Source organism: Staurois parvus, unplaced genomic scaffold, assembly GCF_062004578.1.
Source record: "Staurois parvus isolate SC_StPar_1 unplaced genomic scaffold, SC_StPar_1.0 ptg000827l, whole genome shotgun sequence".
Lineage (NCBI taxonomy): Eukaryota > Metazoa > Chordata > Amphibia > Anura > Ranidae > Staurois > Staurois parvus.
In genome coordinates this window covers 7,206,626-7,225,293 of record NW_028318623.1, presented here as the reverse complement: position 1 = coordinate 7,225,293, position 18,668 = coordinate 7,206,626, and the positions used below count along the sequence as shown (strand labels likewise).

General features: G+C 42.6%; 1 protein-coding gene across 2 annotated transcripts in view; it reads left to right on the top strand.

Annotated features, from left to right (window-relative positions):
• Positions 1–18,668, top strand: part of LOC149443894 (cell adhesion molecule CEACAM5-like) — a 107,372-nt gene that overhangs the window by 33,345 nt on the left and 55,359 nt on the right. For both annotated transcript variants that reach the window (XR_016306608.1, XM_089655220.1), the window contains exons 3-4: positions 5,252–5,530; positions 16,184–16,465. Coding sequence is in view for 1 of the 2 variants with exons in the window: in XM_089655220.1 (XP_089511346.1) it covers positions 5,252–5,530; positions 16,184–16,465 (561 nt within the window). In the remaining variant the exon portion in view is untranslated. The remainder of the gene's footprint in view (positions 1–5,251; positions 5,531–16,183; positions 16,466–18,668) is intronic.

Sequence of the window (18,668 nt, the reverse complement as noted above, 5' to 3'; positions counted from 1 at the left end):
AATAGAGCTTTCCTTTGGTGGCATTTGATCATCTCTGTGGTTTTTACTTTTTGCATGATAAACAAAAAAGTCCAAGAATTCTGAAAAAATCCCAATATTTTTTATTTTTTACTATAAAACATATGGAATAAAAAAATTTCGAAAATCACATTTCTTCATAAATTTAGGCCAAAATGTGTTCTGCTACATGTTTTTGGTAAAGAAAATCCCAATAGACATATAGTGATTAGACTGCGCAAAAGTGATAGCATCTACAAACTGTAGGACACATACTGGAATTTTTTTCAATTTTTTTTATACTAGTAATGGCGGCAATCAGCGACTTATAGCCAAACTGCGATATTGTGGTGGACATTTTTGCAATACAGTAATCAGTGCTAAAAATATTCACTGATCACTGTATTAATGACACTGGTTGGGAAGGGATTAACATCTAGGGCAATCAAAGGGTTAAATGTGTGCCTGGTGTACACTAATTGGTGCTGTTACTACAGAAAGTGAAGGATTGTGTTCCCAGCTTTGCAGAGGCACATGATCCTTCAATTTACCACATGTCAGAAGAGAGCTCTGCTTTATTTACATAGGCAGAACTATAGTTATATATGGTCTCTTACCTGATGATCGGTGGGTGCCGGCGAACAACTGTACTCACAGTAGAAGCAAGCCACTGGCGGCGTGTGCAAGCCCCCTATGGTGGAAAATATATATACAATATATATACATACATATACACATACATTATATATATACATTATATATATATACATACATACACACACACACACACACAGGTGTACCTCGGTTTACAAATTTAATGCATTCTCCGGGAAATTTCGTATTGTAAAAAATTAATGGCATTTTGTTTTTCTTCACTATAGCTCAGAGAATCAGCTGTCACTTTAAAAAAGAAAGTTTCCTTTTTAGTTTATTTCTCCAAGTTAAAAGAAACAATGTTTCTATTTAGTTTGTTTCCCGAGATAAAAGAAACTATCTAACTAAAGTATCCTTTGGCTCCGGGGAAAGTGACAGCTAATTCTGTGAGCTATAGTGAAGAAAAAAAATGCTGGTAATTACATTTAAAAACCGGCACTGAAATACACTTTGTATTGCAAAACAAATTTGTAAAAAATTTGTAAACCGAGGCATTATTTTCAATGGATTTCATTCGTAAAACGAAAATTATGTTAACCGAGGCGTTCGTAAACCAAGGTATGCTTGTATATATTATACATGATTTTGCACAGGAGGACCATCCTGTAGCATTAACACTGCTATAGGGTGGTACCAAAGTGGTTATAGTAGTTTGCTCTCAGAAATCTTCCAAAGAATACCCATGTTTAACAACTTCATAGTTGACAGAAATAATAAAAATCATGATATCAACAGCCATTCACTGCAATAATATGTTAAAATACACAACAAATCTAAGCATATCCAATCAATCCTGCCAAATTATTTCACAGCAAATTAAAGTCTATTTGTACTGTATTTGATTTCATTCCGTGATCTGTCTTTCTACTAACTTATTTGTGCAACCTTCCACTCTCACTTTTGGGCATAAACACCAGTTGTGCTCTCACCTTCTTAGTATGACCTGTACCAGGGGCAGACTGACAAGTCATGGGGCCCCCGGGCAATAGGGGATCATGGGGCCCCTGTGTCCTTGCCCAAATTCAAAAAAGCCTATGAAAAAGATACCAGGGGCATCTCATGGGGCCCCCTACTGACCCCGAGCCCTCAGGCAGTGCCTGAGTTTCCAAATGGTCAGTCCGCCCCTGACCTGTACATTATATTAGGTAACATAAAGTGTTTCCCCCCTTTATGTGGGGTTCCTGGATCATTTGCTATTGGCTGTGATTATTATTATTATTTAGGATTTATATAGTTCCAGCAGTATATGCAGCACTTTACAACATGAGGGCAGACAGTACAATTGCAATACAATTTAATGCAGTAGGAACCAGAGGGACCTGCTTGTTAGAGCTTACAATCTAAGATGGAGGGTCAAGAGATAGAAAAGGTAATAACTGTAGGGAGTTTAGCTAAAGAGAAAATAAAAGTACGGTTGTTAGGTGGAGGCAGAATAGGCTTCTCTGAAGAGAAGGAGGTAGGAGATAGTCAGACAGATTGGGGAAGGGAGTTCCAGAGGATGGGAGAGACTGTGGAGAAGTCCTTAAGACAAGCATGGGACGAGGTGACAAGGGAGTTAGAGAGTAGGAGATCTTGGGAGGAACGATGGGAACGATTAGGTTGGTATTCTCCTCCTGCAGTCCGAAGAAGGAGGAGTAGATCTAGATGGAGAAATTTTAGGTCTCTGTCCCAATCAGGTGGAGAGAAAACTTCAAGTGGCGATGAAGACGAGACTTCTATAAGATCTGTTACTTTCCTTTTCAATCTGCAGTGCTGCAATCTTCTGTAAAATGCAATATGGCAACCTTGAGATGTTCTGTACCGTCTGCTCCCTCTTCTGATGGACTGAAGGAGGAGAAGGAGATTCACAGGCAATAGCAAATGATTTGGGAACCCTGCTTAAAGGGGAATGACCTAATATAATGTTCAGGTCATACTGAGAAGGTGCAGGGCTGCCATCAATACATACACAGGTAGGGGGGCCGGGCTTCCCAAGGGACCCAGATATTCCGAGGACAGGAGCTGACTGGGTTGAGGGGCTATTCCGCTGTGATGCCCCATTAAAAGGCCGCAAGAATAAGCAAGAGCTCATTTTTGGGTAACAAGCTTTGCGTGATACAGTTTGCTGTGATTGCAGCATGATTTACCATGTGAATGGCACCTGAATTGCGCATTATGCGATCTGTCATTTTAGCAAAGCGTTTGATATCGGGGGCAGAATTGCAGGAATTCAAACCACCCATATGTGGGGTTCCTGGATCATTTGCTATTGGCTGTGATTATTATTAATTAGGATTTATATAGTTCCAGAAGTATATGCAGCACTTTACAACATGAGGGCAGACAGTACAATTACAATACAATTTAATGCAGTAGGAACCAGAGGGACCTGCTTGTTAGAGCTTACAATCTAAGAGGGAGGGTCAAGAGATAGAAAAGGTAATAACTGTAGGGAGTTGAGCTAAAGAGAAAATAAAAGTACGGTTGTTAGGTGGAGGCAGGATAGGCTTCTCTGAAGAGAAGGAGGTAGGAGATAGTCAGACAGATTGGGGAAGGGAGTTCCAGAGGATGGGAGAGGCTGTGGAGAAGTCCTTGAGACAAGCATGGGACGAGATGACAAGGGAGTTAGAGAGTAGGAGATCTTGGGAGGAACGATGGGAACGATTAGGTTGGTATTCTCCTCCTCCAGTCTGAAGAAGGAGGAGTAGGTCTAGATGGAGGAATTTAAGGTCTCTGTCCCAATCAGGTGGAGAGAAAACTTCAAGTGGCAATAAAGACGAGACTTCTATAAGATCTATTACTTTCCTTTTCAATCTGCAGTGCTGCAATCTTCTGTAAAATGCAATATGGCAACCTTGAGACGTTCTGTACCTTCTGCTCCCTCTTCTGATGGATTGAGGGAGGAGAAGGGGAATCACAGGCAATAGCGAATGATCTGGGAACCCTGCTTAAAGGGGAATGACCTAATATATGACCTAATATAATGTACAGGTCATACTGAGAAGGTGCATCAATACATACACATGTAGGGGGCCCGGGCTTCCCAAGGGGCCCAGGTATCCCGAGGACAGGGGCTGACTTGGTTAAGGGGCTATTCCGCTCTGATGCCCCATTAAAAGGCCTCAAGAATAAGCAAGAGCTCCTGTTCATTTTTGGGTAACAAGCTTTGTGTGATGCAGTTTCCTGTGATTGCAGCATGATTTACCATGTGAATGGCACCTGAATTGCGCATTATGCGATTTGTCACTTTAGCAAAGCGTTTGATATCGCGGGCAGAATCGCAATGTTTCTGCCCTCAATTCAAACCACTCATATGTGAATGGAGCCGCAGTCTCTCCCTTGTTCTTGCTCTCTCTCTCCCTCGTTCTCTCTTTTATTCTCTCTCACAGATGCTGCATGCAACATTCAAAGCACAACGCACCTGCAGTTTAAACAGCTACATAGGGTTTTGGAGGAAATAGTTTTCATACGCTTTTGTCACCCTGGAAAAGCATAGCAAAACCGCATTAAAATGAAAGGAGCCTTAATTTCCTCCAATGGTTTGTGGATCTTACCGACCACCAGACACCAACCAATCAAACATCCAGCAATGTAGTTCATACTGGGAACTCGGTGTAGAACTATTCACCCTGAAGTCATCACAGAGGACAAGGGGGCACTCTTTACGTGTGGGGCAAAATAGGTTTAATCTCCAAACATGGAAAGGTTTCTTCACAGTGAGAGCTGTGAAAATGTGGAATAGACTCCCTCAAGAGTTGGTTCTGGCCAGCTCAGTGGATTTCTTTAAAAAAAGTCCTGGATTCTTTCTTAGATATACAGAATATAACTGGATATAACATTTATAGGTAAAGTTGATCCAGGGAATATCCGATTGCCTCTCGGGGGATCAGGAAGGAATTTCTTTCCCAGCAGGAGCAAATTGGATCATGCTTTGCTGGGTTTTTTTGCCTTCCTCTGGATCAACTGTGGGTGTAGGATTATAACTTTTTGTAATTTTTTTTTTAATGGTTGAACTGGATGGACTTTTGTCTTTTTTAGCCAGACTAATTATGTAACTATGTAATGTATCCCCTCCAATACTGTGATCAAACCCTTATCAAATGTCATAACTCACATACTCTCTCCAAAGATGAAATGATGCATATATTAGGAAGAAAGGAAGAGACTTTTCATAGTGCAGTGCAGATGAACATTGATGGGAATGGACGTATATCTGCCCATGTCCGCTCACCAGTATAGATCACAGGGGTCCTTTTTTGCTCTATCTCAAGATTGAGACAAAAATCAAAGTGGACATGGATTTCACAAAAGGGACATTGGTCGTGTTCTAATCCAGCTCAGCATGGGATCTGTTTACAGATGACACAGAATGGAGGACAGCCCTGGGAAAGGAGCCCTTACAATAACTATCACTGCATTCTTTTCATATGGGTAAAGAGGTTTTTTGTGGACAAGGAATGAGAAGGCTTCATGTCTTCTGTGATTTTTCGTTGTTCCTTATATTTCTCAACTAACTTGTAGTTTTTTTTTTTTATGTCACTGTATGTCAGTCTTATCTGTAAGTGCCATTATCATACTAGTAATAATCTGGTACATATAACTTTCTTTTTTTCCATTCCAGCTATTCTCAATGCTCCTGTCCTAAGTAGAAATGATACTTCTGATAATCTCATTGGTGGCACCTATGTGTCTCTCCATTGTAATGCCAGTGGCCAGACTGTCACTACTTACACCTTCTATCGTGATGGGAAGAACATCTGCTCTGAGTCCCATGTGAAGTGCCAGGATTCCTACCTCTACTTCCAGCCAATCACAGGGAATGACACAGGATTATACACCTGCACCATCCAGAACCCTGTCAGCTCCAACACCAGCAACTCTATACAACTAAACGTTATAGGTAAGAAACAAGTGATCTGTGCCATGAAGTAATTGGTCAAGGAATTGCTGAAAGTGTACAGTCATCAAAAATTCAATATGCAGTTTTGGGAGGTCTTACAGCGACTGACTCATACCTTCCAAATTTTGAGACGGAAACAAGGGACACCTATTAGCAGTAGATATGTCTGTAGGTATAGGACACAGACCTTGCCACGCCCCCTTAAAGGAGAATTACACCCAAAAAATTAGTCGTTAAACCCAAAAGTACTTTTTTACCACTGCTATTCCTTTATATTGGCTTTTGAAGTTTACAAATGCAGCAATTTAGAAAATGGATGAAAAGTTCAGCACTGGGAAACACTTTCTGATAGATAAAACATGCATTTTATATACAACTATATAGTTCAGACCAAAATGAGGGACAAATGAGGAGGAAGGAGGGACAGAGGGGCTTTGTTCCAAATCAGGGACAGTCCCTCGAAATCAAGGACAGGTGGGAGCTATGCTGATGTTTGAAAACAATTTTTTAAAATATATTCGTTCAACAGAAGACTTGTACTACTTACCTCTCCAGAAGGAGCTAAAGCATAAAGGCTAAACTCAACTTTTTTTCCTAAATTCCAGCTCTCCTATGTACCAATATTCCATTAAAGTACCATTGCAGAAAAATAAAAGCTTTCTTTGATTTTTTAGAACAAGGCCTTACCTTAGCCTTTGCTGTATTTCTTAGAAAGCTTCATAACTTGCTGGCATGGAGATTTAGGACTGTCATGTACCTAGTGGGAGACTGAATTGGGGAAGTTAGCCTCTCTTGTATCTCCAGCCCAGGCCCCAACGAAGGAGGAACAGATGGTGCCGAGGGAGAGGAGGAACACGAGTGCCAGCAAGTGTTGATAGCAGAACTTGCAGTTGGAGGTGCAGGCTTGAGAAGTCAGGCAGGACATCAGGTCAAAAGTGGATGTGATGAACGTTGGACCTGCTGAGGTTAAAGGGACATTCTGAAGGTCCTGGAAGCGTGGCTTGTCGAAGCGCTCAGCAGGCTTTAGGCAGGAACACACTGCGATGACTGGATCAGTTATGAAAGACAGCCGGGGCAGACACTCAGAACTTGAATGAATCCAAGTCAGAAGCAGGAGCGAGGTCACAGGAGTAGCCGAGGTCACTAGCAGGCAGAGCATAGGCAAAAGTATGGTCAGGAGTGAGGCCAAGGTCAGGAACAGATGGGCAAAGGTACAAACAGAATCCAGGATCAGGTCAGTAACAAGTCATCAACAGAAAATATATACAGAATACACTCAGGACACAGGTAAGCTGAAGACCACTGACAGTGAGCAAGAGCTTCCTTTAAATAGCCTAGTTGGCACCAGAAACTGTAGGCACGCTGCTGCGATGCACCTAGGCACGTTTCAATTAGCAGTTTTTTGCGCATGTGCATTTCTATGCGCCAGTCGCCTTATAGGAATTCCCTTACAAGGATAGAGGAGCCAGTAATGCAGACCATAGATGGGGAGAACACCGGCCGATTTTTCTTTAAAAAAAGGAAACATCAGTCGTTCAATCGGCCGGTGTTACCAGGAACGGTAAAAAAAACGGCCGATTTTCACCCCGTCTACAGCCGGCAAAAAGTGTCCCTGCAGAGAGCTCTGCTATTTCTTTGACAGTTCTTTGACATTTATAGCGGCTGCAACATTGTATCTATTTCGGATACAGATGTTTTTATTCAGAAACAGATACAATGTTGCAGCCGCTATAAATGTCAAAGAACTGTCAAAGAAATAGCAGAGCTCTTTGCAGGGACACTTTTTGCAGGACTGGAATTCTTCTTCTTCATCCTCTTCTTCTTCTTCATTCTCTTCTTCATCTTCTTCTACTTCTTCATCCTCATCTTCTTCTTCATCATCCTCTTCTTCTTCTTCATCCTCTTCTACTTCTTCTTCTTCCTCTTCTTCTTCTCCCTCTTCTTCCTCTTCTTCATCCTCTTCCTCTTCTTCTTCTCCTTCCTCTTCTTCATCCTCTTCTTCTTCTTCATCATCCTGTTCTTCATCCTCATCCTCTTCTTCATCTTCCTCTTCATCCTCTTCTTCTGCATCATCCTCTTCTTCATCTTCTTCTTCATCTTCTTCTTCATCCTCTTCTTCATCCTCTTCTTCTTTTTCTTCTTCTCTTTGTCTTCCTCCTGCAGGTCACTGCTCATGCGCAGATTTTTTATCAGTAAAAAGATCGGCCGATTTGCCCATAATTGCCGCGAAAATCGGCCAATCTTTTTCCAACTTTACCGAGAAAAAAAATCTGCCAAAATACCGAAAAACGGCCGACCTATTAACCCACTAACGATCCGAAAATCGGCCGATTTTATTTTCGGCCGAAAAATCGGCCGATTTTCGACCCATCTATGGCCTGCATAAGACTCAGGAAGGATTTCATCAGCTGACCTCATTAGCACCCGCTAATTGTTAACGGCACACCAAACACAGACACACATTTTGCCACGTGGTAACGCACCATGCTCTGCTACAAAAAAGTTCTGGGGCTTCTCTGAGGCGATTGTTGCATGTATGGCAGCCTGTTCAAGCGAATGGGCTGCTATATGTGTGACGAGTGAAAATGCTCCAAAACACCCAAAACAAACATATGCGAGAATGTGAGTTTTCGCTACGTGGAGATGTGAACAGGACCTGACAACTGAGTGTCCCTGTCTACTCCCTCCTATGTACTTGTATAAAGATGGCCATATACTATGCAATCTGATTGTACAATCTCTGTACAATTTCCTTTAGATTTACCAGAACTGTCTAATAGGAGGGCACACCTGAACAATCCATTCAATTTGTATCAAATCAGAAAGGCCCTTGTACTACATAACTGATGGGAGATCTACAGGAGACTGAACAATGAGATAGTATAGAAAGTGAGTGGAAGGTAGTATTGTAATGAGGGAGGTGTGGTCTAGAGTGGTGAACATGCCCTATTACACCTTCTTCTGTGATGCAACAAAGAAGTAAAGGCTTCTGGGAGATGCCCTAAAGGAAGTGAATGCTGAGGGACCATCTACAGGAAGTGATGGAATCCCAAAATCAATTAAAAAAAAGTCAAACAAACTGACAAGATTTTAAAATGTGAAATTCGGTCCGTAAAAGTGAACTTATCCTGTAACTTTGCTGCCTATTGGCCTTGCACAGAATCTTCCACTTCTGAGGTTTGGGTGTGTTGGATGCCTGGAACCTCACCATTTGCTGTAGTTCCATCCAGCGAGCAAGAAGAATGACAGTGCACAGTGTAGGACCAGGCATTCAACATTCCAGGAACTGGGATTTGAACTGGAAGCTTTTTCAGATACCAAAGTTTCAAATACAGCAAAGTTTGATTTCCACCCTGCTAGTTTTAGCCCTGATTCACACTAGAGGGAGTCGTACATTTGTCTTAGTTGCAACAACTGAGACTTCTGATGCTGTTTTTTTTTTTTAACCCTCACCTCTCCTCCCTGGTCATCCTTGCTGTCTAAAAACTTCCTTCCTCGCACATCCCATTCACACCTGAAACACACATTCTCACTAATGTTTCTTTTCTGTGTTTTTCATGTGAAAACATTCATCACTTATAGGGCTGTCCTACGCGCAACTAACGCCCTAAAGTAGCCAAGAATCTTTTTGGTCGTGGAGTGTCACACATTTTTGTATCTGCTAAACGTGATAGGGTGTCATTAAGAACTAGCTTATGTTTTTCTGAAATGCGCGGTAAAGGTGGGTTTTGCATGCATTACCATTTAGGCTGCATTATCATCTGCACTTTTCCAAATGCGCTGCAACTCACACAGAAAATATGCATTTTGCCGCGTGTTTCGAAAACGTGCGGCAATGCGCCTCTCTCTCTTTCGTTATCATTAGTTCACATCTGTGTGCTCCCAAGTGCATGGCAACCCGTAAGAAAACACACGCTTTGTTGTGCATTTTGAAAATGTGCAGCAATGCGCGTTGTGCTCGCGTTACCATTCGTTCCAATCTGCGCATTTCCAAACGTACAGCAACCAGCAAGAAAATGAACACGTTGCCATGCATTTCAAAAACATGTGGCAGTGTGCGTCATGCTTGAGTTACCATTTTGGCTGCATTCCCATCTGCACATTTCCGAATGCGCGACAACCTGCACAGAAAACATGCAGCAATGCGATTTGCGCTTGTGCTACCATTCGTTTGATTACGTGTGCTTACGAACACACGGAAACCCTCAAGAAATTGCACGGCAATTCGCATCACACTTGCGTTACCATTTATTCGCATCTGACCATTTCCAAACACATAGCAACCCGAAAGAAAATGCATGCTTTGCTGTGCAGTTTGAAAACACAAGGCAACAAGCATTGCACTTGTGTTACAATTCGTTCACATTTGAGTGTTTGTGAACGCACGGCAACCCACAAGAAAACGTACGCTTTGCTGTGTGTTGCATATGGCAACATGCGTCACACTTGCATTACCATTTAGGTTAGGTTCACATCTGTGCGGGTGGGGCCGCTGCGGATCCGCATGAAAATCCGTGCATCCGCACCACCCGCACAGAGAAATGTAGACCCATGGGTGGGTGCCTTTAGTTCTAATGGCACGCATCCCGCACTGGAAAACACAACCGTACTGGGAACCGAGGTTCCTGTGCGGGCTGTGTTTTCGGAAGAAGTGCAGGGACTTCTTCTCTGCATGTCACGGGGCACGGGAGTCCATTCAAATGAATGGGCTCTCATGCCCGCGCAAAATGCGGCCCGCACGGCCACATATATGTGAACCGGGGCTTAGGGTGTGTTCACATCAGTGCATTTCTGAATGCGTGGCAACCCACACAGGAGGTGCTCACTTTGCCACACGGTTTGGAAATGTGCATTGCGCTTGCCGTGCTGTTATGGCAATGTACGTTTGCAGTGCATTTCTAAAATGTGTGTCAAAGCGTGCATTTTCTGTGTGGGTTGCCACATATTCGGCAACATGCAGATGTAAATGCATCGTAATTGTTAATGACACCCAGGGGCGGACTGACCATTTTGGAAACTCGGGCACTGCCCGAGGGCCCGGGGTCAGTAGGGGTCCCATGAGATGCCCCTGGTACCTTTTTCATAGGCTTTTTTGAGTTTGGGCAAGGACACAGGGGCCCCATGATCCCCTATTGCCCGGGGGCCCCATGAGTTGTCAGTCTGCCCCTGATAACACCCCAATCATGGTTAGAGGATGTGTGTTTCTGCCAATGACAAAATGCTTTGCATAATTGCACAAAAAAAAAACGTGATACTCCATGTCTGAACGTGATACTCCATGCAGAGAGCAGCCCATTGAAGAGCATGGGCTGCCCTATGTGCGATGCACATTTACACTTGCAAATAATGCAAGCGGAAACACATAAAAATCCTATAGGAATGCTTCGAATTGCTTTGAAGTTGTACCATGCCACGGGAAGTCTTACAGCAAAATCACCTGGAAGTCCCAGCGACTTTCATGTCGCGCTAATGTGAACCAGACCTTATTTGAAACAGATAATATTTTATACATTGTAACATTTCATTCCAGAGATGGTTTCTACTAATGTTCAGCTGAGGCAGAAGATTTGCTCAAATGCATATCAGGGGAAGGAGGGTGATAATGGCATATGGTATGCTGGGAAAGAGGGAAGAACTCTACTTCAAAAAATCACCCATTAATACACCCCTTTATACAGGGGCAGACTGACAACTCATGGGGCCCTTGGGCAATAGGGGATCATGGGGCCCCTGTGTCCTTGCCCACAGTCAAACCACACCTAAAAAAGCCTATGAAAGGTACCAGGGGCATCTCATGGGGCCCCCTACTGACCCCAGGAGTGGCGTTTTACAGGTTGCTTCTGGGTCAGCAACAAGAAGGAGAGGAGAATGGGCACTGTCAGAGCTGGCAGCAAAAGGGTTAAACACCAACAGAAGTTTCAGTTTAAACTGGCTACATAAATTGTTACGGTATGTTTTGTTTTCTTTAGAAATCAGCCACAGCCGGGGTAGAAAGGCCTGTGCCCTGTCAAAGGGTGTGGTAGACTTCTGAAGAGAGACCACTGCTTCCATCCAGAGAGCAAGGGTCCCTCTCTCAAGCATTCTGGCAGTAGATATGCTATTATACTCAGGCTGTGACTGCTTTCAGAAGAAAATGTATATGCTCATCTACATGGACATACAATTTGCTGCGCACAGATATGGATACATGCACGCGGGAATGTTGGGGTCCACTAGATAGTATTTAGCTGCATTAAGGTAGCACCCTCTAGTGTGTAGTGTATTATAGGCAAGATCATTGTGTGTGACTCATGGTGGTTGGGTGAGTCATGTGATTGAGGTCGGGTTATTGCAGGCCAGTTGGATGGCCTCAACAGGTTGTGACGTAATCACCTCCTTCTGACTCTGTAGGATCATAGAACGTTCCAGAAGTCAGTAAGCAGATAGGGGTGGAGACCTAAATCTGCATATTTATGTGGTGGCGCCTGGCCAATCCCAGGATTGGAGGCCCTGGTAGGGTGGTGGACTGGCCTATAAATATGGGAGAGTCATATGTATGTGGTGGATCTGGGAGCAGCTCTATAGGGGGAGAGAAGACGTTCCTGCATGTAGCTACAAGAAGTAAAGTGATTTTTGAGGGGCTGCTAGTTCCTCACCCATAAAGAGCAGCTGCTGCTGATCCACATCGACTGATGGCTTTCAGGAAGTTCAGGATCTGCCTTTGTTCATAGAAGGGAAGTGTCCCCCTTCCATTGTTTTCAAGTCAAACAGGGCATCCCATAATCCCTGTTTCCTATGCATGTACATTTCCCCTAATAAAATAACAAAACTAAGCTCATTGACTGGTCATTGTCTTTGGATGCAAGTCTGTGCAGGGAGAGGCTGAGGGGTAACCATTACACAGCGACCCTCACAAGAGTAGCACTACATTAACAGAACTGGAAAACTTTGCATTCATGATTATGTACAGTTGTGTTCAAAATAATAGCAGTCAGACATCACTAACCGGATCAATCACTGTTTTTGGTAGAAATGATATTTCTACATGGCAAATAATTTCCTAGCAGGTGTAGTAGAGTAATAGAAATCCAACAGACCCAACAGTCATGACATGCATGCTGCTAATTCTGTGTAATTGAATCACTAGTTGAAAGGGGCATGTTCAAAATATTAGCAGTGTGGAGTTCTATTAGTGAGGTCATTCATTCTTTGAAAAACAGGTGGCAATTATTGCCCTTATTTAAGGAAGGAAGGCAGCAAATGTTGTACATGCTGGTTACAGTGCATTTCTCTCTGAAATTCTGAGGAAAATGGGTCGTTCCAGACATTGTTCAGAAGAACAGCGTACCTTGACTAAAAAGTTGATTGGAGAGGGGAAAACATATAAAGAAGTGCAGAAATGATCGGCTGCTCAGCTAAAATGATCGCAAATGCTTTAAAATGGCAACCAAAACCTGAAAGACGTGGAAGAAAGCAAAAAACTACCATTCGAATAGATAGAAGAATAGCCAAAATGGCAAGGACTCAGCCAACAATCAGCTCCAGGAAGATCAAAGAAGGTGTGACGTTCCCTGTGAGTACTGTTACAATTAGAAGACGCCTATGTGAAGCCAAGCTATCTGCAAGAAGCCCCCGCAAAGTCCCACTGTTGAAAAAAAGACGTGTGCTGAAGAGGTTACAATTTGCCAAAGAGCACATTGACTGGCCTAAAGAGAAATGGCGCAACATTTTGTGGACTGATGAAAGTAAGATTGTTCTTTTTGGGTCTAGTGGCCGGAGACAGTTTGTCAGACAACCCCCAAACACTGAATTCAAGCCACAGTACACTGTGAAGACAGTGAAGCATGGTGGTGCAAGCATCATGATATGGGGATGTTTCTCATACTACGGCAGCAGTGGGCAAACTACGGCCCGCGGGCCGTATACGGCCCGGCTGACCTTTTAATCCGGCCCGCGGAGCTAGGCTCCCGCTAGGCTCCTCTCACAGTCCGCCCTGAAGACCGGTGTAGCATGAAAATCTGTCTCCTATGAGGATCTGTCCCCCCTCGACGTATCTGCGCATGTGCCGGAGATCGCCGATCGGCTGCTAATGCCTGAAACTGGCACATGCGCAGATACGTCGAGGGGGACAGATCCTCATAGGAGACAGATTTTCATGCTACACCGGAACGGCGATGGAACACGGCGAGAGGAACGCGCGGAGCAAAGGTAAGTGAATTGACACAGGGGGGACTTGGGGACTTAATATGGGGGATGAATTACTATGGGGGATGAATTACTATAGGGGGGATGAATTACTATATGGGGGATGAATTACTATGAGGGATGAATTACTATGGGGGATGAATTACTATGGGGGATGAATTACTATATGGGGGATGAATTACTATATGGGGGATGAATTACTATGGGGGATGAATTACTATGGGGGATGATATACTATGGGGGATGAATTACTATGGGGGATGAATTACTATATGGGGGATGAATTACTATGGGGGATGAATTACTATGGGGGATGAATTACTATATGGGGGATGAATTACTATGGGGGATGAATTACTATATGGGGGATGAATTACTATGGGGGTGAATTACTATGGGGGACGAATTACTATGGGGGATGATATACTATGGGGGATGAATTACTATGGGGGATGAATTACTATATGGGGGATAAATTACTATATGGGGGACGAATTACTATATGGGGGACGAATTACTATATGGGGGATGAATTACTATGGGGGATGAATTACTATAGGGGGGATGAATTACTATATGGGGGATGAATTACTATGGGGGATGAATTACTATATGGGGGATGAATTACTATGGGGGATGAATTACTATGGGGGATGAATTACTATGGGGGGTGAATTACTATATGGGGGATGAATTACTATGGGGGATGAATTACTATGGGGGATGAATTACTATATGGGGGATGAATTACTATGGGGGATGAATTACTATGGGGGACGAATTACTATGGGGGATGATATACTATGGGGGATGAATTACTATATGGGGGACGAATTACTATCTGGGGGACGAATTACTATATGGGGGATGAATTACTATGGGGGATGAATTACTATATGGGGGATGAATTACTATGAGGGATGAATTACTATATGGGGGATGAATTACTATGGGGGATGAATTACTATAGGGGATGAATTACTATATGGGGGATTAATTACTATGCTTACTATGGGGGAATATTACTATACTTACTATGGATGACACATACACATCATTCATCTACTCTTGGTCCGGCCCCCGGGTCCAATATATGAACCCATTGCGGCCCTCAAGTCAAAAAGTTTGCCCACCCCTGTACTACAGTGTTGGGCCTATTTATAGCATACCAGGGATCATGGATCAGTTGAATACATCAGAATACTTGAAGAGGTCATGCTGCCTTATGCTGAAGAGGAAATGCCCTTGAAATGGGTGTTCCAACAAGACAACGACCCCAAACACACCAGTAAACGTGCAACATCTTGGTTCCAGACCAACAATATTGAGGTTATGGAGTGGCCAGCCCAATCCCCGGATCTTAATCCAATAGAAAACTTGTGGGGTGACATCAAAAATGCAGTTTCTGAGGCAAAACCAAGAAATAGAGAACTGTGGAATGTAGTCCAATCATCCTGGGCTGGAATACCTGTTCACAGGTGCCAGAAGTTGGGTGACTCCATGCAACACAGATGTACAGCAGTTCTCAGAAACAGTGCGACTACAACCAAATATTCATGAAGTCATTCAAAGGAATGCAAAATCTTTAAACATTTCTCAGTTTATATAGTGAATGTTTGAGTTTGTAAAGAAGAATACAAACACTGCTATTTTTTTGAACCGTCTAATATTCACTTTTCTTCAATTTTTTTAGAGGAACAACACAAATTTGATGTATTTTTCTTCATGTTTTGATTTGGAATAGAATGTGTCGTGTTCCCAATGCATTTGTGTGTATGGAAATAAAAGCTATTAGAAGGATTTTGAGCTTTATTCACTTTTTTCAACACACTGCTATTATTTTGAACACAACTGTATATGTACCGTATTTTATGCTGTATGCATGTAAACGTGTGTGCTAACCTTCACATGCGTGCAGTGGTGTATTTAGGTTTTGTGCTGCCCTAGGCAACACAAAAATTGGCACCCTCCCCACGGACATTTACCAACAACACCCCAACCCTCCACCACCTGAAAGAGCCTTCCACTACCACCAGGCAATCTCCCACCCCATCCCTACAAGAGATAAGACACTCACCTTCACAGCTCTGGACATCTCCGGGAACAAGAATTGGTCTTTGCATACACCATCAAGCAACCTGCAGCCTCTCTCAGATCCCAGCTGGTCCTTGTGCTGCGTGTGTGCCTTCTTCCATTCCTTCTTTCAGGGGACAGTGCTGCCCCGTTGAAAAATGCTGCCCTAGGCAAATGCCTTGTTTGCCTTGTGGTAAATACACCCCTGCATGCATGTGCAGTTTCCCATTAAAGACACTTACAAAGCTTTAGGCTGGTTGTGTAAAAAAAAAGGAAATTGTTTTATTGTTATAACAAGCTTGCACAGTTGCTTGTAAGATAAATATCTATCTGTTTTCTAGTTTCACAGTTGCTTTGCTCTAACAGAAACAAACAATTGTGTCTTCCGTTTCACAGATCCGGTCTCTGATGTGAAGATAACCAGCAATATAACAGGACTGGTCTGGCCGGGATTAGATTCGGTGTCTCTGACCTGTTCAGCTCGTGGTACAGATGTCACTTACTCCTGGAGCCTACAGGGGGCACCACTACCCCAGGACCCCCGATATCACCTCTCTGAGAGCAATACAGTCCTCACAATTAGCCCTGTCACTGATAATGACAATGGAACCTTCACCTGTACAGCCAACAACATACTAGGCAACCAGACCAGCAATGGAATAAGCTTCGAACTGGCCTGTGAGTATTAAACATGTTTAGAGGTTTCTTTAAAAGTAAGTCGTTTTGAGGGCATCCTTTTGCTATTTTTTGTTCTTGTTGAACTCTATTACCAGTACTTACTGCGTTGATTTACTAAAAGGCAAGGGAAATTGCACTTTGCAAGGGCATTTTCTCTTAGCTTAGTGAATGAGGTGAAGCTCTTCTGAATGTCATCATCCAATCATATTCAAGCAAAAACAGTGTTTTATTGTTTTCCTTGCATGTGATTGGGTATTATTTGCAATGTGAATTTCCACCACATTCACTAAGCTAAAGTACAATTTCCTTGCAAAGTGAACAGCCTATTTGCCTTTTAGTAAATCAGTCCCGTTAACCACTTGACATCCGCACTATAGCAGAAATACTGCTACAGGGCGGCAGGCGTGCACAGTGCACATAATCACACATATATCAATATATATATATATATATATATATATATATATATAATCCATTAATGCACTACTCATTGCACCGAATATGGTATTACTTTATATCCCATACCCCGATTTTAGTTATATTGTTATTTTTGGGAAATGGGCCATTTATGCACGTTTGGCTGGATGCTAGCTGCATTTCATTGGCTCTGTACATGTACTTTGCACAATGACAATAAAGTTGAATCAAAATCTAAAATCTAATATATATACTGTATATATATATATATATATATATATATATATACAGTGGGGATCGAAAGTTTGGGCACCCCAGCTAAAAATTTGTATTAATGTGCATAAAGAAGCCAAGGAAAGATGGAAAAATCTCCAAAAGGCATCAAATTACAGATTAGACATTCTTATAATATGTCAACAAAAGTTAGATTTTATTTCCATCATTTACACTTTCAAAATAACAGAAAACAAAAAAATGCCGTCTGCAAAAGTTTGGGCACCCTGCAGAGTTAATATCTTGTACTGCCCCCTTTGGCAAGTATGCCAGCTTGTAAATGCTTTTTGTAGCCAGCCAAGAGTCTTTCAATTCTTGTTTGAGGTATCTTTGCTTATTCTTCCTTACAAAAGTCTTCCAGTTCTTTGAGATTTCTGGGCTGTCTGTCACGCACTGCTCTTTTAAGGTCTATCCATAGATTTTCAATTATGTTGAGGTCAGGAGATTGTGAAGGCCATAGCAAAACCTTCAGTTTCCGCCTCTTGATGTAATCCCCCGTGGATTTCGAGGTGTGTTTAGGATCATTATCCATTTGTAGAAGCCATCCTCTCTTTAACTTCAGCTTTTTCACAGATGGCATCAAGTTACCATCCAAAATTTGCTGAAATTTTATTGAATCCATTTTTCCTTCTACTCGTGAGATGTTCCCTGTGCCACTAGCTGCAACACAACCCCAAAGCATGATTGATCCAACCCCATGCTTAACAGTTGGACAGATGTTCTTTTCATTAAATTCTGTGCCCCTTCTTCTCCAAACGTACCTTTGCTCATTCCGGCCAAAAAGTTCAATTTTAACCTCATCGGTCCACAGAACTTGTTTCCAAAATGCATCAGGCTTGTCTATATGTTCATTTGCAAAGTTCAAACGATGATTTTTGTGGTGAGGACGTAGAAGAGGTTTTCTTCTGATGACTCTTCCATGAAGACCATATTTGTACAAGTATCTCTTTATAGTGGAATAGTTTACCACAACTCCAGTGTCTGCCAGATCTTTCTGGAGGGATCGTGCAGTCAAACGTGGGTTTTGAATTGTTTTTCTCACAATCCTGCGAGCTGTTCTGTCTGATATTTTTCTTGGTCTTCCAGATCTTGCTTTAACTTCCACTGTTCCTGATGACTGCCATTTCTTAATTACATTCCGAACAGAGGATATTGACATCTGAAAACGCTTTGCTATCTTCTTATAGCCTTCTCCAGCTTTGAGAGCGTCAACTATTTTCAGTTTCAGTTTTCTAGAAAACTGCTTAGAAGAACCCATGGTGCTGATTGTTGGGGCAAGGTCAGATGAGTCTGGGCATTTGAAACCTTTGAGATTGACATCACCTGGTCTTCCCAGACGATGATTGAGAACAATCCATGACACTGGCAGGTCTCAGCTTTGCAAAGGGGGCAGTGCATGCTATAAATTCTGCAGGGTGCCCAAACTTTTGAAGACGCCATTTTTTTGTTTTCTGTTATTTTGAAAGTGTAAATGATGGAAATAAAATCTAACTTTTGTTGACATATTATAAGA